The sequence below is a fragment of the Podarcis vaucheri genome, assembly GCF_965113315.1.
Source record: "Podarcis vaucheri genome assembly, chromosome: 6".
In the NCBI taxonomy this organism is placed as follows: Eukaryota; Metazoa; Chordata; class Lepidosauria; order Squamata; family Lacertidae; genus Podarcis; species Podarcis vaucheri.
The window spans coordinates 10,348,728-10,368,727 of record NC_138764.1 but is presented as its reverse complement, the minus strand read 5'-3'; the positions used below and the strand labels follow the sequence as shown (position 1 = coordinate 10,368,727).

General features: G+C 45.0%; 1 protein-coding gene across 6 annotated transcripts in view; it reads right to left on the bottom strand.

Moving 5' to 3' along the window:
* Nucleotides 1-20,000, bottom strand: part of ABL2 (ABL proto-oncogene 2, non-receptor tyrosine kinase) — a gene marked incomplete at its 5' end in the record, with an annotated part of 82,694 nt that overhangs the window by 43,530 nt on the left and 19,164 nt on the right. For 5 of the 6 annotated variants that reach the window (XM_082229023.1, XM_082229025.1, XM_082229026.1 and 2 more), the window contains 7 exons: nt 1,117-1,269; nt 2,244-2,428; nt 4,258-4,435; nt 6,591-6,675; nt 8,799-9,071; nt 11,534-11,829; nt 13,211-13,381. In XM_082229023.1, coding sequence (XP_082085149.1) covers nt 1,117-1,269; nt 2,244-2,428; nt 4,258-4,435; nt 6,591-6,675; nt 8,799-9,071; nt 11,534-11,829; nt 13,211-13,381 — 1,341 coding nt within the window. Of the gene's footprint in view, nt 1-1,116; nt 1,270-2,243; nt 2,429-4,257; nt 4,436-6,590; nt 6,676-8,798; nt 9,072-11,533; nt 11,830-13,210; nt 13,382-16,056; nt 16,256-20,000 lie in introns of those variants that run through there. The other variant, XM_082229028.1, reaches the window with a different exon arrangement.

The window sequence follows — 20,000 nt, the reverse complement described above, 5'->3', positions numbered from 1 at the left end:
ACATAATACTGCACCCTACTGGACACAGTAAGGTAAAGGGACCCCTGACCATTAGGCCCAGTCCCGAACGACTCCGGGGTTGCGGCGCTCATCTTGCTTTACTGGTCGAGGGAGGTGGTGTACAGCTTCCGGGTCATGTGGCCAGCATGACTAAGCCGCTTCTGGCGAACCAGAGCAGCGCACGGAAACGTCGTTTACCTTCCCGCCGGAGCAGTACCTATTTATCTACTTGCACTTTGACGTGCTTTTGAACTGCTAGGTTGGCAGGAGCTGGGGCAGAGCAATGGGAGCTCACCCCGTCGTGGGGATTCGAACCGCTGACCTTCCAATCGGCAAGCCCTAGGCTCAGTGGTTTAACCCACAGCACCACCCGTGTCCCTGGACACAGTACTGTACAGCTCAAAGGCAAGTAACTGGTGCCTCGGAATTTAGAGCAGTCGCCAGAGTCTTGGTGTTCTGCAAGTTGAAAAATATACAGAGGTCTACATGCTTGGTTACAAAGAAATTTCATTTGTTGTTTGTGTTTAACTTTACAAAAGTTGAAAAGAATATTGAGGAATGCCTGGTGGTTATTTTGGCAATTCCTCCCACCCTACTACAGTCCTTACTGCGAAGGGTCTCCCAATTCTCCAGAGACGCTTTTTGGAGGGCTCAGGAAGTTGCAAAGAAGGAGGGCTCTCCACTTCTATGGCCTTTTACGCAAGCAACTTTGGATCCAAACCCCATGGTTTTTGTCAGAATTGTTTTTTTCAAGAGTTTCCCCCTGTGTCACCATGAGACAAATAAATTAATGGAAATCCCCTAGATTCTATTTCATACAACACTGATGCTGTTGTATTAAGTGACATGGGGTCTGCACAAACCCCTAAGCGGAAGTTTGTGTCAATGGACCCGTCTTTTGCTTCTGTTGATTTTTTACATCAGATGTCAGCTGGTAACGATTCTCTTGCACTGTGGACAAGAGACTGGTTGCATGCTAACAGACTTACTCCCAGCTCTATATGCAACCTGTCTGTTGTGGCAAGTCGGCAGGACTGCCCGTCCTCCTGCATGTTCTCACGATGTCTCCAATCTATGTTTTGTTACTAAAGGTAAAGACGAGAACGCAATACTCACATGCTCTCATGAGTTCGTAGACTTTTGGGGGGCAACCTTCAGGTTGTTCCATCCGGTAGCCTTTCTCCAGTAGATCATAAACTTGAGAGAGGTCAATGCCAGGGTAAGGTGACATTCCATAGGTGGCAATCTCCCACAACAAGACTCCAAAGGCTGCAAGTTAAACAAAGTCATTTTTAACCTGATATTCCTCTCATTTCATAGAATCACAGAATTGTAGAGTTGGAAGGGATCTCAAGGGTCATCTAGTCCAACCCCCTGCAATGCTGGAATCTCATCTAAAGCATCCATGACAGACAACCACCCAACCTCTGCTTAAATACCTCCAAGGAAGGACAGTTCATGACCCAGTGTTTCCTAAACTGTGGCAGAAAGCAGCTTCTTTAGAACTACTACTTATAAAGTAGAGGGAAACTGCACGCAGAGCAAAGTTCGTAGGATTTGGGGCTGTTGTTCTTTGATGTGGCAATCTAAATTAATCAGAGTACAGTCATACCTCGGGTTGAAGTTGCTTCAGGTTGAGCGCTTTCAGGTTATGCTCCGCTGCGACCCGGAAGTAACAGAACACATTACTTCCAGGTTTTGCCCCTCGCGCATGCGCAGACGGTCAAAATGATGTCACGCGCATGCACAGAAGCGGCTAATCGTGACCCGCACACACGAGGGTTGCGTTCACTTCAGGCCGCAAACAGGGCTCCGGAACAGATCCCATTCACATCCAGAGGTACCACTGTAGGTTCTTAAGCCTCAACTTCAGGTTATATTGCAGGGACAGCCACGAAGTAATTTTAACTACCCACCGGCAGACAGATTTTAATCAAAATGTGGTAGAAAGGTTTCCCACCCAAAAGAAAAATTATGTTTATGATTTTGAAGAGATAAGAGGTACTTCAATGTTACAGTGTTCTTTGTGACAGCCCCAGCTTACCCACTGGCTTGTGCTCCATAAGCGAAAAGGTCTTACCTTTAGGTGGTGTCAACAGTTCTCTACAACCTGACTATGAGGTTTCGGACAAAATACATTTCTAGCTGTATTAGATTAGAGCTCATTCTAAGAATACCAGAGCAGCCCACATTTAAATGTACACAGGAACTCCATGCATAAGAGCAATGTTCTCCCTTCTTACCCCAAACATCTGATTTGATTGAGAATGTGTTGTAGGCCAGACTCTCTGGGGCTGTCCATTTGATAGGAAACTTTGCTCCAGCGTGAGCTGTGTAAGTGTCTCCAGTCATCAGTCTGCTTAATCCAAAGTCAGCCACTTTCACCACGTGGTTTTCTCCAACCAGACAATTGCGAGCTGCTAGATCCCTGTGTAAACAAAGACACTGCAGAATGACGACCTCTGGTGCCATCAAGATTCACCCTAAACCTTCTGGCACAGATAAGTGAATATGATTTTACAGCTCAAAACTGGTTGCCACTGGCTGCACAGGAACATATTTAGCCTTTGTGGTTCTAGAGATCTGCTTACTAACATGTGGAGCTTGATCAACGCTTCAGCGTTTGAAAGGTACAGCTTTGGTGCCTGGCATGCTTGTTCTCTGTTCGCCTCCATGTTTTATAACACCCAGGGATGCATCACTAACATATTCACTGTGGTCTCTCAAGCAATCAAAATGAAGGCAAGGATGCTGTGCAAATTGCATGCTATAAATTTGCATAGTTTATTTTGAGTGCAGAATCCACAGCTGGGGACAGGTGGTAAAGAATGTGAGCTGTGCAAAGTCCGTATTTGTGCCTCATTATTTCACTTCTTTGGAAGGACAGATCGTGAAGCTGAGACTCCAAGACTTTGGCCACCTCATGAGAAGAGAAGACTCCCTGGAAAAGACCCTGATGTTGGGAAAGATGGAGGGCACAAGGAGAAGGGGGCGACAGAGGACGAGATGGTTGGACAGTGTTCTCAAAGCTACCAACATGAGTTTGACCAAACTGTGGGAGGCAGTGGAAGACAGGAGTGTCTGGTGTGCTCTGGTCCATGGGGTCATGAGGAGTTGGACACGACTAAACAACAACAACATTTCACTTCTTTAGAGCAAAGGCCTGAAGCACCGTAACCAAGTTGTACTCTTTGCAACAAGGCCAAAGCTTCTGCCAAGATAAATGGCACTCCCTCCTTTGACATGGAACACTTTTAATTAAGTACACTGCAAGCATGAAAATGGGCTACAGTAAATCAGCTTCTGGTTGCTACTAAACAGCCAGTGACAGTCTCCGCTGAGCGCAGTAAATCTTACTATGCTATCATGCTGAGCAATCATCTTATGTGAAGCTTTGAAATTCAAATCAGAGAACAGGGAAATAGAAAGGTACTTGAATACTATTTGATTCTGGTCTAAAGAGGCTTAAGTTTCCAAATTCATGCCTCTTGAACATGCCAAACAAGGCAGCAATTTGGATGACAGACGACAGTCTACTGCAATAGAAGAATGTACCCCAAAACAAAGGCCCTTTCAGAATACAAACTGTAGTCACTATTCTCTGAGGGACTCATGGAACTCTTAAAACACCAAAGCAAGAACAGATGAGAGACAGCTATTGGACAAAAGCATATGCAATTCATAGGAGAGGCAAAACTGAAACACAACAAGAAAATATGAGTACTACAGTAAATTTCCTTGATTTTACTCTAGTGTCCTGCCATACCAGGATTTACATTTCCATGCAAGGACTTAAGTGACGAAAGATACAGGAGTGGAGAAAATGGGACGTGAAGAATTCTTTTTTTTGGGGGGGGGGGGAGATGGTATGATCACAGGAGACACTGAGCTGCGTAGGTAACAAATTATTCACCGCTGCTGCCCAAAGTGTTCTCCTAACTTGTCTGAGCCTTCAAATATTTAATCGAGATATTTAACATTTTAAACTTTTTTTCTCAGAGGAAACTTGCTATGTTTCCCCTCACGTGAAATCTAGAAGCTCAGGGTTGTTTAGAAAACCTGAAATATATTAAGCTCTGTCTAGAGAGAATAGCTGGCACAAAGCTATTCTGTTAAGGAGGCAATTGCCTAATGAGCAGGACTTGCAAGAGTTCTCCTTAAAAGCATGTAATCAGATCTTATCCAAGTTCCTCATGGAAGGTCACCCAGACCCACACTCTCACCCTCCTTTTACAGAAGTCAAGACATTCTGCTAACCTGTGGATGAAGTTTTTCTTCTCCAGGTATTCCATGGCAGAGGATATCTGGGTAGCCATATACAGCAGGACAACAGCAGTTACTTCCTCCCGATTGCACTCCCGCAAGTAATCCAGCAGGTTCCCATACGGCATGTATTCTGTCACTATATAAAACGGGGGTTCCAGAGTACACACACCTGGCAGGAGGATGGTAGAGTCTGGTAAGGTTTATCTCTTACTGTAGGTACAATCTTCTAACGCGACTGAAGCAGAGAGTCCCCAAAATGCTGGAACAGCAGGTAGTATTAAGATAAGGTGTGTGGGGTGTGTGTGGTTATGTTCAAGTTTCCAAGGTAAGCACTGATTTTCCTATTTCCACAGTGTCATAGGGAACGATTTCCACACAATAGGATATGGATAAACAGAACAAGGAAATAATCAGCCGAGGAAATAAAAAGAAACATGGTTAAAGTGGCACCTAGCTTGACAGAGGAAGCAAACATGGACGATTTTTCCAGAATTAAAAGCTTCCTCACTCAGGGTATGGATATTACGCTGACAGCTGTTCCTATGCAGTGACTATGCAGTGCCTCTGGTTCAGAATTGGGACTGCAGTAAAGCGGAAAACAAACAAATAGACAAACAGGCTCCTTCCTTCCTTCCTTCCTTCCTTCCTTCCTTCCTTCTTTCCTTCCGCTGCAGGAATGTCCTGCCATTTTCGTCCACAAAGAAGTCGCCACAACTGGTTGCAACAAGGTCACATCTAGCATGATCCACTAAATCCCACAGACACATTAAAATGCAACTTCTCTATTGCTAATGGAATAAAAATGATCTCCAACTCAAAAACTAACTAAACTTTATCTCAGCAGCTAAGGACCTAGATGAAGATAAACACCATTTGAACATAGTGGGACACAGTGAACTCATTCCTGTGCAGTAAGCTAGTATGCAGAACCAGATATCGCATTCACCCTAACAGTGAAAACTCTGAAACTGAGCTGGAGAGGAAGGGATTCAATAAAGACATAGGCCAGTGACAGAGCACATATTCCAAGTTCAATCCTCAACATCTCACGCTACATGGAGCACTGGGGAAAACCTCTCCCGAAGACCCTGGAGATTCACTGAAGTCAGAAGAGACAATACTGGGCTAGGTGAAGTACGGATCTGACCATTTTCATTGTTCAAAGAACTTCAGTTGCCTATATTGCCATCACCTGGTATCCATTTAGTTTGACACTTCACCCTGCAAGGAACTATACACAATTGCAAGGTCTTAGGATGGATAACCTCGCCCCAGTTCTCCTGATATAAAGTGGGAACAATCATGATCTCTCCAGTTATTCTATGGTAAACAAGACTATAAAGTACTTTGCACAGCTATACAAGCCATTTAAAAACTCTAGAATGGATCATTGTGTCTCAGTGGAGACAAAATTCCTTGGCCCAGAAGTGGAATGTGACATACAAGCCCTACCACACAAGCATCTGTTTCATAAGGGGTGCAGTACTGATCGTTGAAGTTCTTTGCATTCCCAGCATTTCTGCATTTTGTCTTACTATGGCAATGTATATCACAAGAACTGTGAGAAATATCAACATACAAAACTGGAAGTGTAGAACTTAATGGATCAGAACGTGAGAAGAATTCAGATTATGTAGGAGCAGTCACTGTACTATGCATTGCAAAAACCAAAACCAAACAACAATAAAGTGGGGGCAAGGGACTGTCAAACTCCCAATCCTATTTCACTTTTCAATGTGGATTCTGCTTCCTCTGAAACAGCCTAACAGTAATTCTGAAAATTGCCTAACATAAAAAAATTGTCATATCACTCACTCAAAATGTGTAGAGCTTTGCACTACAAAGCATTTCACTCGTTCCGGAAAAGAAAATAAGGCACATGATTTTTTTCTAGTGCCCTTCCAGGTTTCCAATTTTTCCACTGGAAACATTTAAATGTTCTCAGGAAGTAAAAAAAAAAAGGGGGGGCACCAAGTTGCTCCATTCTCCCCCTACCCCTATTAGCTCACATAAAATACAACTACAATGTTTGGACCCATGTGTTTTTTGCTTTAGGTGCATAGCCAGAATGGCAATATTATGTCCAGTGTACAGCAGTCCAGAGACAGGGTAGTTATACCCAATGGGTAAGACAGGTACAGTCTTACAAAATGTAGGTTTTACACACTTAGAGCTTTGTTCAAACTTGCCAAAGTAAACATAATTTGGAAGGCCTACTCCAGCTGTTCTTGAAGGGCAGGTTTGTTTAGCACAACAGTATTACTGTGAATGAATTAAAACGGGAAGCAAAACACATTACTGTATGGTCATTTTAGTGCGTTTACCTAATAATTGCACCAAATTTGGATGCTTGATTTCCTTCATAACAGAAGCTTCTTTCAAGAATTCCTCCACTTCCATTGTATCTTCCTGAAAGTGAAAACAGCTGCAATTAATTTAAATAGAAATTATGGAATAGACTTCAATGGCATTTGCCAAAAAAAGGAACACAACTGTAGAAGAGTAAGCCACAATTAATAGGGAATGCAACTTAAAAGGAATGATTCAAGTTACTGAAAATGTTTGCTCACTTGTCACACAAAGCTTTGAGGTAGGAGTAGTAATGCAGGTATTTGTACAAAACATCACAAAACAAATTAAAAAGACCACACAGACTCAAAAATACAACAATTCAATCTAAAAACCAGCAGTAAAACAGAAAGCAAACCCTAACCAAAAATATTAATCTGATTAAATCATACCTGAAAGCCTAGACCAGCCTGAAATTAATCCGCTAAAAGCAGGTGTAAACAGCTAATATCTTACAGTTTGTTTAACTAGGAAGCAAGTATATTTCCCATGGAAGGGAGTTTCATGATAGCACCACCACTGAGGCCCTGTCTCGTACCCACCAACTGTGAGTCCCAGGGCCTCTATAGGTGATCTCATGTGGGTGCAGGCAGACCTGCAAATAACACCACCTCTCTATTTATTTACCGTATTTTTCGCTCTATAAGACGCACCAGACCATAAGACGCACCTAGTTTTTGGAGGAGCAAAACAAGAAAAAAAATATTCTGAATCCCAAAAGCCAGAAGAGCAAAAGGGATCGCTGTGCAGCAAAAGCAGCGATCCCTCTTGCTGTTCTGGCTTCTGGGATAGCTGCGCAGCCTGCATTCACTCCATAAGACGCACACACATTTCCCCTTACTTTTTAGGAGGGAAAAAGTGAGTCTTATAGAGCAAAAAATACGGTAATATACTGCATGATGCAGGCGGGTATGGGGTGTTAGGAGATGGGCAGGACCTCTGGTGGGGAACATGTAGGGAAGTTTATGCACCTTTGGTCTCCACCCTGCATTCAGCTCAACTGTGGCTCCAAGAAGCTTTCGGCATGCAACAACGGGACACACCCCAGGAACAGCTTTGACTAGTCACTAAACCAGATGAGGGTAGCCCATGTGTCCCAAACCCTCGGTGGGTTAGGGACTTCACCTAACAGGCTCTGCCAGACTGAGTGAATGAGATCAAGAGTGGGTCCAGCAGTCAAAAGGGTGGTTTCTGCAGAAGTGATGGGCCGATGGTGCTCGTCAACCTGGGAAGGCAGCCCATCTAGGAGAAGGAAAACTCTGAGCCTAAACATCCGCTGTCTTGCAAGGTGTCTCTGGGAGAAGAAAGGGCTAAGGAGTAAGCCCTACACAAATCTGGAGTGGTCTAAGCGGTTGGATGGCACCTTGTATGTCTCCTTCTGGCACCTCCTGCAACCAAGCTTGTGCCAAACGTATCACCATATAACACCGGTCTTGAAAGACCCACATTGGCTCCCAGTACGTTTCCGAGCACAATTCAAAGTGTTAGTGCTGACCTTTAAAGCCCTAAACGGCCTTGGTCCAGTATACCTGAAGGAGCGTCTCCACCCCCATCGTTCTACCCGGACACTGAGGTCCAGCGCCGAGGGCCTTCTGGCGGTTCCCTCACTGCGAGAAGCCAAGTTACAGGGAACCAGGCAGAGGGCCTTCTCGGTAGTGGCGCCTTCCCTGTGGAGCACCCTCCCACCAGATGTCAAAGAGAACAACAACTACCAGGCTTTTAGAAGACATCTGAAGGCAACCCTGTTTCGGGAAGCTTTTAATGTTTGATGTATCATAGTATTTTAATATTCTTTTGGAAGCCGCCCAGAGTGGCTGGGGAAACCCAGCCAGATGGACGGGGTATAAATAATAAATTATTATTATTATTATTATTATTATTATTATTATTATTACTCTGATTTCCTTTGGACCACATCAGTGAGGCTGAGAGGGGGGTCTTGTCGTCTGGGCAGCCTGGGACCTCCAGGCACACTGCCCTGTCTTGGGGAGGTCACTTTGGTGCGGCTGATGCAGAAAAAACAACATGGTTTGATTTCACCCCTGGAGGGGCACTCCATTGTCTCTTGAGACAGACGGATGCCAACAGCTGCTTGATGCCAAAACTGGCTTATAAGTGACTTACAAGTATAAAAACCGATCAAACGAGGTTTAAAATATAAATACAACTCCTTAGCAACATACCTTGAGTGTTTTCACAGCAACTGTGAGATTGTATTTCTTCCATACCCCAACATACACTTCTCCATACTGTCCTCCACCAAGTTTGTGCTTCATAGTGATATCAGTCCGTTCCATCTCCCACTTATCATGGATGGGGGAGACTCCATAGACTGTGGGCTTATTGCACTTTGGTGCTGGGTAGTGCAAGGTTGTCACCAGGCCATCAGCTACTGTCGAGTGATGGTGAACTAGCTCTGCCAGAGTATTGAAACGGCTTTCGGCTGTCACATACACCTGTTAAAGAGGGAATGAAGAGCTGATATGAACCGGACAAGAAGGAAGATGTGAATGTCCAGAAAGGGGCTGAGGAGGAAAACTTGGGTTTCCCCAGAAGCGTGAAATAGAAAAATGGGAAGGTAAGAAACACAAAAATCCTCTTATGAAATATTTTCTCATTTAAGAATGATCAAAGAAATGTACTTTAAAATGTTTTACTGTAAGACTGTTATAGTCACATCACTCCACTGCAAATCTCTCAGATACAAGATTCAAAGGCAGTTTGGTAAGCAATGGTGTCTGCTACTGTGTCTAGCTGGATTACTAAAAAAACCAATAAGCTGAGGATTTGACCCTGGAAAAGTACTTTTAAAAGTTGCAGCATAAAGAGCATCTTTTAAGTATTTGGTCCAAATATGCAATGTAAGAGTCTGCCAAATATATTGCTCCAGTAATACGGTGGGAAAGTCTTCAGAATCACATAGCCTCTGATGTCTTTGTTCTCACTTGCTTCACATTTCACTGTCTTCCACACCAAGTGAAAGAATGATGCAAAAATTGATAAAATCAAGCAGCAAACTAACACGTGAAAGACTAAAAAAATCCTTCCATTTCCTAAGATCTATTTAGACTTTCTTAATAAGAATTACTGTTATTTATATGCCGCCATCGGACTGGGTTGCCTGGAGAGCCACGTTTTAGACATTAAAAAAAATAATGCCCAGGATTTTAACTGATTTTACATCTACAGCTTTTTGTATTTTTACTGTTGCTACAATAACTGCTTTTGTTTCTGATGTTTTCGATCTGTTTTATGGTTCTCTTTTGTAGGCTCTCTTGGAAATCTAGATTAATAAAATTGTGCTTTTTAAAAAAATCTATTTTTTTTTAATTTATTGCATTTATATGCCATCTTTTTCTTCCAAGGAGCTCAAGGTGGGGTACAGTGTTCTCCTCCCCTCTATTTCATCCTCACAACTACTCTGTGAGGTAGGTTAGGCCCAAGGCCACCACCCAGTGAGCTTCGCTATGGCTTCTTGAGACAACATTATAGAAATAAATTAGAGTCATTCTACTATTATCAAGGCTATATTATTTCCTGGAATGGAGTGGGATATAAACAAGTTTGACTGTGCTTATCCCAGCATAGTAGTGCAGGCCACATTTGTTAACAAGGAGATCAACATTCAGCTTAATATCCAACTGCACTGTAATTCTTCAGTTACCTTTTAGCAGGGGTGGCTAACACAGATATTGCTGTGTTAAAAACCCCATCATTCCTGACCATTGGCAATGTTGGCTGGGGCTAATGGGAGATGTGGTCCAAAGGTAAAGGACCCCTGGACGGTTACGTCCAGTCAAAGACGACTATGGGGTTGCAGCGCTCATCTCACTTTCAGGTTGAGGGAGCCAGCGTTTGTCCACGACACAACAATGGCTACCCCCATCTACACGTTGCTTGAGCATCCTCCAGAGCAGGAGTGGGGAACTGGTAAGGCGTTTGTGCACAGACAGCATTCTGGATCATGTGGCCAGCAGAACTAAACTGCTTCTGGTGCAAGAAGACACTGTGACAAGTGCCAGAGCGCACGGAAATGCTGTTTACCTTCCCGCTGCAGCGGTACCTATTTATCTACTTGCACTGGTGTGCTTTCAAACTGCTAGGCTGGCAGAAACTGGGACAGACCAACAGGAGCTCACCACTGTCATGCAGATTCGAACTGCCAAACCTCCGATCAGCAAGCCCAAGAGGCTCAGTGGTTTAGACCACAGAGCCACCCATGTCTCTTGTGGAGCACTGGACCTGTCCGGTGGCCAGATCCTTATCTCCACACACCCACCCTCCATGGGACAAGTATGACAGGTGTGCCACCCTCCTCTCCATCACCTGAAACCACAATGACATCAGGTGACCAGCTTTTGCCCACATGGTTTGAAATGCCTAGGCAAAAAGAATGTGCTAAAGTTTCGGGAGTGCTGCGCATGGATGAATGCAGGCACTGCTGATAATGCCCCTTTCACCTAAGCCATGTTTGACGACATCATCTATAATGGGTGTACGGCAGGTGAGTTGGACTAGATGAATCAGCCTCACAGGCCCAATGGGGACGTGTGGTGGGCCTATTCAGGCCTATGTGCTGAAAGTTTCCTACCCCTTCTGAGCTCCAGGGCATGATCTGAGGAACCATGAGCATTCACATACTGACTCAGTTCACACCTAACGCTGAGCTGTGGCTTAACACAGACATTCCCGGGAACCTTGCATGGTGTCTGCTGTTCCTAACATGGAGCAAGGGGGCAAGCAGAGGCCCATCAACACAGCACTTGCTGGGTAAGGTCTGGCATTACAGTGCAATGTATCTATGCGAATCTTTCGCTTAAAGCAACGGCAACAGGCTGTTTCCAGGTGTCTTTACTTCAAACAGCAATGAAGGCGGAACCTTTTTTATAAAAAGAATGGGTTTTCTTTGAGGATTTACCTTGCCATCCGCGGTGGTATTGATCCTGTAGTGGTAAACACGGCCCTCGTACCTGAGTGAGATGGACAGTTGCCCCGGGCTGCTCTCACTTTCCCGAACTAGGAAGCTGCCATTAATGAGGCTGCTCAGCAGATACTCAGCTGCACTGCGTGACACTGGCCCATGATACCAGGAATGCTTCTCCAGGCTGTTCACTGGGGTGATGTAGTTACTTGGAACCCACCCTTGACCATTCTTGGACCGTACTTCACTCCATTCACCGTTCTGGTTGTAGCCCAGTACGCGTAGCTTCTCACCTGAAGCACAAGAGGAGAAAATTCCAAGTGGGTCAAGTGTGATTGATAATATTTCATCTGCCCTGCCAAAAAATGAGGAATGACAGAACAAAGTACTCAAGAAAGGCCACCTGCCCAGGCTAGAGACAGGAAATAAACTGGAGTCTGTCCAGCACGGCTGTGGGAGGAGTAAAAAGATTATTAACAATTTCCTGTCTTCTCAGGGGACTGGGCAGCTTAATCCTTTCTGCCTGATTTTTTTTTACCCTAACTAAGAAACGTATCTGTCCTTGTGGTTTAAACATGTTTGAAGACCTCATACATATTTGTCCGTTATATAACTGGTTGTGGGAACAGTATTCAGGACAAACTTTAGCAGATATTTGAAGAAGTATGTCCACAAGGCAGAAATTTGGGGATCACCAGTCTGGCACATGCGAAGGTCATCTGTGGTTCCTGCAGGCACAGCAATCCTCAAGTGATTTCTTTTTTTACATCATTTCTATACATTTCCAGAAAAACCCTACCTCTTTATATCTCCCTCCCCCCCAAAAAACCCCCCACTTCTAAGCATTTAATAGAACATTACAAAGCATGGAAGTTAAAAATTACAAATACAAATAAATACAAAAATAGGGAGTGTCAGCTTTTCTCCCTAGCTATTTTCCTGATATGGGATTCTTAATTTCTGCATGCAGCTATCGAAGGCACAGGAGCCTTGACTGGGAAAACCAGCTGGCAGTGGCACTCCCTTAGTTCTGTTTGGCACCACTGCTTTCCAGTTATGCTTCCTTCCTCCCCTCCCTCTGGAAATCAGACAGCAGTGAGGAGCAGTTGCTTGAGCTAGGAGAGCTGGTGCTTTTGTACTCTGGTTAGTTTGCAAGGATGTTTAGGGTGGATGGGAGAGGCAGGGCGGCTTCCCCACTCGCCTCTGATGTCTGCTGGCCACACGGAACTGGAAGCAGGCACCTACTTTGCCCATCGAGGGGCTTCTCTGAATTGTGTGTGGGGTTGTTCAAGTACGCTTTGTGTGTGTGTAATTGACAGGAATGCACTGGGCAGAGAGGGAGAGACAGATGCATGTGTGGTCTGCGGGGTGGGGGTGGGGAGGCTTGTTTCTGTATGTGTGATCTGCGAGAGACAGGGAGAAATGCCCTTGGACAGAGAGGGAGAGGTGTGAGAGACAGGAGCATGTTTGCGTGTGGTTTGTAAGTGTGCCAGAAGAAGTGTAGTGAAGCCACCTTATATATTGTTCCTAGCGCTACAGACTCTTCTCTCTTATTGGACAGCAACAGCAACATCTCAGTCTCAATAGGAGCACCACTGTACTGCTGCCCCAGAGTCAGAACAAGATCACACATCTTTGCAATGCATCCCCTCCCCAGAAGATGGTTTGGCTTACCTTTGGTGATGCTCAGTGTGTTGTCACCACTTGCTACAAAATCATAAAGTGCAACAAAAAGATTGGGGTCGCTCTCAGTGGTTCCTAAGAGGTTCTCCTTGGAGCTCCACCTGATGGCTTCATTCAGTGCCTGGGGTTCTGTGTCACAACCATAGGGGCGGTGCAGAGCCTCTGAGGAAAAAGAAAGAATATGTCTGTTTAGTATTCATATTTAAAATCCAACGACACACTGAATTTGGTCCTGAGCAGCAAATGGAAACAAATATTTTTAAGTGTAACTCAGCAACAATAGTGATGCAAGAGATTTTGGTGCTTGAAGCAAAAGAATGTAAAGGACACCTCCTCTGCTCACTAATATGAAGCATGACTTGGTAGGAAATTATCGTGCACAAGCCCCAGGGAAATGGATAAGAGTTGGGGCCCATGGATCACATTTCTCCTGTTCTGCTGTCCTTAAAGGTAAAGGGACCCCTGACCATTAGGTCCAGTCATGACCGACTCTGGGATTGCAGCGCTCATCTTGCTTTATTGGCCGAGGGAGCCGGCGTACAGCTTCCAGGTCATGTGGCCAGCATGACTAAGCCGCTTCTGGCGAACCAGAGCAGCGCACGGAAACACCGTTTACCTTTCCGCCGGAGCAGTACCTATTTATCTACTTGCACTTTGTGCTTTCGAACTGCTAGGTTGGCAGGAACTGGGACCGAGCAACAGGAGCTCACCCTGTTGGCAGGAACTGGGACTGAGCAACAGGAGCTCACCCCGTCGCGGGGATTCAAACTGCCGACCTGCAAGTCCTGTGGTTTAACCCACAGCGCCACTCTCGTCCCTCTGCTGCTCTTAGTAGCACTTAAAATCCCCTGCCTGGGGCACTTGCTTTCTTTGCCAGCTGGATAAGCTGCCTTTGCCAAATAACAAAGCAGGCACCAAAGAGCTAACTGAGCAGAGCTTCAGGCAATTGGCAAAGTAGCCACAATCTTACCTATTACGTCTCCTGAGGTCACATGACCACAAGTCCAGGTAAGGCGGTAACAAAAGTGTCATTTACAGCATGCAGCCAAGCTGGTGCCGTTTTGGTGCCAAGCTGCTTTTATTTTGACCACATCAGCGACGCAGCCCATATTTTTATTTTGTTCAAATTGACAAAAGATCAACTGTAGCTATAAAGGGGGGGGGGGGGAATCTGTGTCTAATCTGGTTCAAAGCTGTACTTCCCTTTGAACTTGAAATTTAATTTGATGGTTTAACACTCACTTCCGGGTTTGTGGCGTTCAGGAGCCAAAACGTTCGAGAACTAAGCTGTTCAAAAACCAAGGTACAACTGTATGGCTAAATCAGGCACCACAGCAAAAACATTCAACTTCCATGTAAGTGAAAACACTCTAAAGCAGAGGTGTTCAACCTTTTTGAGTCCATGGCTTCCTTGACCAACTACATTCTTTCTGTGGCACCCCCGTGGGGCTCAGGAGCCCAGTTATGTCACCCCTTGCCTGCAGAGCTGGCAGCCTCTCACCCTTTTTCGAACACCCTCCCATGCGGAGTGTTCCCTCGGCCTCCTCTCCCCTCTCCTTGGGAGTCCTCTGGGCAGCCGCTGCCGCCACCCCTGGTCTCTGAGCTGCCCACCTCAAAGAGAGGTGCTTCCTCAAACTGCCCTACAGGGGCCTGGGACTTGTCTGTCCATTCCCAACAGCAAGGGCTGACAGACTGGTCAGCTGGGCTCCCTCGCCTACTTGCTTGCTTGCTTACTCAGAGACTGCCTCAGCTTCTGGCAACCAGCACCCTCTGACCAGCCCCAGAGGCACCATTTGCCTGCACAGCTGGTGGCCAGGGCTGCTGCAACAAACAGCTGTGCAAGCCTTGGGAGGGAGAGATGCGAGAGGGCATCAGAGGCGGGAGGGAAGGAAAGAGGGGCAGAGGCCAGTGTTGCCCATGGCACCCGTGACCATCATTCAAGGCACCCCAGGGTGTCACGGCACACTGGTTGAAAACCACCGCCCTCAAGTAAGAGCAGAACATGAAGGCAGACACACTCAACCAAGATCAGGCAGCTCATTCGCGAGTTGAACAAGACATTTGTTGAAGATTAACCTAATGGAAAGATTGCTCAGCAAACACCTCAATTCCTCTGATGGTGGTAGAAGCAAGAAACAGTGAAGAGATGTGATGGATGAAAGAAGGAAGCATCAACACTGATGCAAAAGAGGCACAGAGCCAATCCCCATCCAGAGCTCCCAATATCAAGAACTAGCAAACCAGCACCGGCAAGCCTCTTATAGCCTAGTCATGTTCAGCTCTGCCATAGAAGAACACATGAAAGCAAGGTATAAAGCCCAAAAGGAAGCTGGGGCAGCACCATGCCACCTGCTGCTGCTTGTTTCAGAGTCTGAAGCAACACTGCTCACAAGAAGCCATTTCTAATCCTATGCAGCGTCATGATCAAGAATTTGAGGGAATAGAAGCGCTTAAAGCTACCATTTGAATGCATTCGTAAGAGCAGCATTCTTACAGCTGATTTTTAGGTATTACTTTCAGGAATCTTCATGATATCCACAAATGAGGCGCTAAACCGCTCCCCTGCATTAATAATAATGTTAGCAAGAGGGCATGCACGCATTGCTTTCATCAGCTACAGTAAGGCAATGAAGAAATCCAACTCCCACAAAAGATTAGAGATAAAAACCAGCTGTCTGCTTACAACAGCATATCACAGTGGGGGGAAATGCAATTCCGACGGGAATCTAAAAATCAAACCCCACACAGTGTTAATTCCAAGAACCAGAGCAGCTTAAGTCTCCAGTTCTTACGGAGGTGAAGTGCAGTCACATGCAGTTACTGCTTTCCAAACATACCTCTCAAATCAGATAAAGTTGGTTTAGAAGCCTCCTCAGAAAAGGAGCATAGTTGCTCAGCATTCTCTTTGCCAAAACTGCTTGAGTGAAGAAGAACTGTCCCCAGGATCATGTTGCTTCTTACCGAAAGCCAACACACAACTGCCTAGCACAAATCAGAATGCTTTTCCCCAGGACACGGCATGCTACACATGTGACTCCTACTAAAGAGGATAAGGGCCAACAGGAGAAAGCAGGACTGTTGGCGTGGGAGGCGACGCAAGTGAGCAAAGCATTCCTCTTTTCAGCAACTGGAAGCGTTAAGAAATGTGATGCTTTCCAACAGTTAGAAGGCAGGGAACAAACCGCAAATTGAAACGTGTCTGGAACTGAAAGGCTGTAACAATGAAAGCTTATTCATTCTTGGATGACAGTTAAGATTGCTTGATGGGAAGGAATGTTTTCCACAGCATAGTTGAGCAATGCGTATTAACACACACTTTTTCCAACACGTGGACAACCACGTCAGCATGCTTGACAACTATCCTTGAAGAGCCAAGATTTAGCCTCAAGTTATATTCCTAGATCAATTCTGTTGCAAAAAAGTTTATTTACTGATGGCGATGAGTCCAAGCAAACAACCAGGTGATATTTTTTGTCTTTTGCAAAGGACAGACTCCTGGCCTCAGCTATCCCATCCACTTGGCTTTCACAATGGATGCAAAGAACCTTATTTTATTGATAATGGGATTGACAGTCAACAGCGGGTGGTTAAGTACCCCTTAAATCTGGTGTTGTATGGAAGTGTCTCATTCAACTAGCAGAATAGGCAGAGGAATAAATCATTCATTGCAAAAGGGAATTATTTTCCACCTGCAGACCAAACTCACTTTCTCCTCTACTTCCTGGCTCTTCTTCAGGCTCAAAAGAAAAAGCTAGTGCATTAATAATATCAGTGTCAGCAAAAGAGTTACTTTTATTAGCCAAGAGGTCTGGAAAGGATGCATTTCTGAGGTTCAGCTACCTCCATCCCAGATCACCCAAGCAGATTTGTTTTTTCTCTGTATTAAAAAAAAAATGTTAAGTGATGACAAGACTGGACATCGACTCTTGCCCATGCAAAATGGACAATGTGCAGAATCACAGTGGTAAGCTGTTGAAGACACTCAGACAGCAGGGGTAAGAACTGAACAGCTGACAGCAGCAGGAAGAAAGCCTCTTCTGTAACTTGGAGCTGAAGGAAAAAATGTGTGTGCTGTAAAAGCACCTGCCACTGTCAGGGTGAACCATAAAGAGTTAGTTAGTGGCTGTGCACGTGAGCTCCTCCACCCTCCCCTACCATAACATGAAAACTCCCCAGAGTCACAGATGGAAAACACACTCCTTTATGTGAAACTGAGCATAACTTAAGTTATTGCAGGGGGTTGGACTAGACGACCCTTGGGATTCCTTCCAAAGCTATGATTCTATGATGTCCATTCTTTATACCAATATTCAGAAGACAGAAAGGTTTCTCAAGGAAAGATAAAAGCATGGTTTTGTGGCAAAAGCGTAAGCGAGTCTGGGGACCAACACAACCCCGTCCTCCTCTGATGCAGTTTCTACATTACTTGAACTCATAAACTGTGGTTAGAACTAGTATTAAGTATGTTTTGTTTGAAATAAGCCCACTTTAGACAACAGAACAAACTATGGTTAAGTGGAAGCTTTCAAACTCTTCCTTCTGGCCACACTGGGGGAGAAACATACAAACCCGGGACTTACCTAGGCTTATTCACATCATGCTAAACTAAAGGTGGGGAATCTCTGGCCTGCAGGCCAATCTTGACCTGTCGGGGATTCACTTCGGCCTTAGAGGTCATTTCCCCTAAACTACGTCCACCCACTCATCAGCTGTGTCACGGGTGTTGATGGGTGGGAGAACAGGGTTAAATTCTGCATATAACTCTTACTCTGTTGTTGTGTATAATGTACTTCATCTTCTCCATAAGGACCAAGGGCTTAAATTATTCTGTTTTTTAAGATTAACACTTTCGAGAAGCACTTTAAGCAACCTCCACATACACATTTGCAAATCTCCCTGTGCTCCCAAGAATTTAGAAGGGGACGAGGGGAGACTTGCAAAGTTGTGCACTTAGACAGCTGGACCGCTCAGTTTTAGCCCATTATCAAAACATAGAGGCAGTCTCCATTTCTAGGCAGGATCACTCGACCTATCACAAAACTGATAGAATTGTGCTTAGAACACCCACCAGTCAATTACCTTTTAGTTTCCAAGTTCAACTCAACCTTTCCCCCCTTCTGTTTGAACAAAGTATTAATACAGTGGTGCCTCGCAAGACGAAATTAATTCGTTCCGCGAGTTTTGTCATCTTGCGATTTTTGTCGTCTTGCGAAGCACGGTGTCGGGAAAGTTTTGGAAAAGCTTCAAAAATCACCAAAGTCTTTAAAAACCTCAAAAAAGGCTACCACACCGCGTTCTATGAGTTGCTCCTCGAAGTCAAGTCGCAACTGTATTAACGGTGTTAAGAAAAAGGAAACAAACTTGCAAGACGTTTCTGTCTTGCGAAGCAAGCCCATAGGGAAAATCGTCTTGCGAAGCAACTCAAAAAACCAAAAACCCTTTCGTCTAGCGAGTTTTTTGTCTTGTGAGGCATTCGTCTTGCGAGGTACCACTGTACGCTTAAAGAAAATAGCATGAATGGATTCAGGGTTTTTTGTTTTTCTTTTGTGCCCAAGAAATACTAAATATGAATAATTCTTTTTTAAAGCACGTGTTCCGTGTGCTGCGCTGGCTCGCCAGATGCAGCTTTGTCACGCTGGCCACGTGACCCGGAAGTGTCTCCGGACAGCGCTGGCCCCCGGCCTATAGATGTGAGATGGGCGCACAAACCCCAGAGTCTGTCAAGACTGGCCCGTTCGGGCAGGGGTACCTTTACCTTTACCTTAGGAACAATGATAAGCAAAAGCATTGAGAATTTAGCCTTAGCTTAGTTAGCTAGACTCCCCAGATGTTCACAACCAGCAATGAACACTTCTGGGGTGGGGTGTTTCAATGAGGTTAAGCTAGCTGTGTCTCTCAGATCGATAAATACAGAGACACACTCTGCTTGGGTACTAGCTACAGGGCTGCTACTCAGCCAAGGACAAGGGACTCTATTCACAAGCATGATACTAGCAGCTGCCACGTGTCCAAGGTAACAGAAAACCTCACAGACTGCAAAACAGAAGAATATTGGAAACACGCCCCCTTATTCATTTCTGACAATCTTCTCTGGTAACAAAGATGGCATTCATGCACAACTGCTTTGACTCATAACAGAGGTGGGGCAGCAATGCACACAATGAAGTCACAAGGATTCAGGAAAAACATATTTTTCATAGCTGGTCATATGGGGAAGGGAGGCAATCTAGGAACTGGCAAGTCTTCCAACTCTGGAATCTCATATACTTCCCCCCATTTCAGAGTATGCTTAGGGGTGGTGAGAATTCTAATCCACTTCCATGACTAGGAAGCATGGCAGTTCTTCAACATTAGAATTTATTGATTTATTTCATTCATGGGTGGCTTCCTATGAAAAACCACAAAGTAATTTAAGAATAAAATCAAATCATAGATTGTAAAGTTGGGGGGACTCCATCTACTCCAACCCCCTGCAATGCAAGAATCTCAACTAGATCATACATAACAGATGGCCATCCAACCTCTGCTTAAAATCTCCAAGGAAGGAGTATCCACCACCTCTCGTGGGAGCATGTATCACTGTCAAAGAGCTCTGACAGTCAGAAAGTTCTAGTCGGACTCCCCTTTCTTGTAATTTGAAGCCATTAGTTTGGGTTCAAGTCCCCAGAGCAGGAGAAAACAAGCTTGCTGCATCCTCTATGTGACAGTCTTTTAGATATTTGAAGATGGCTATCATATCTCCCTCTCAGTCTCCTCTTTTCCAGGGTAAACATAGCCAGTT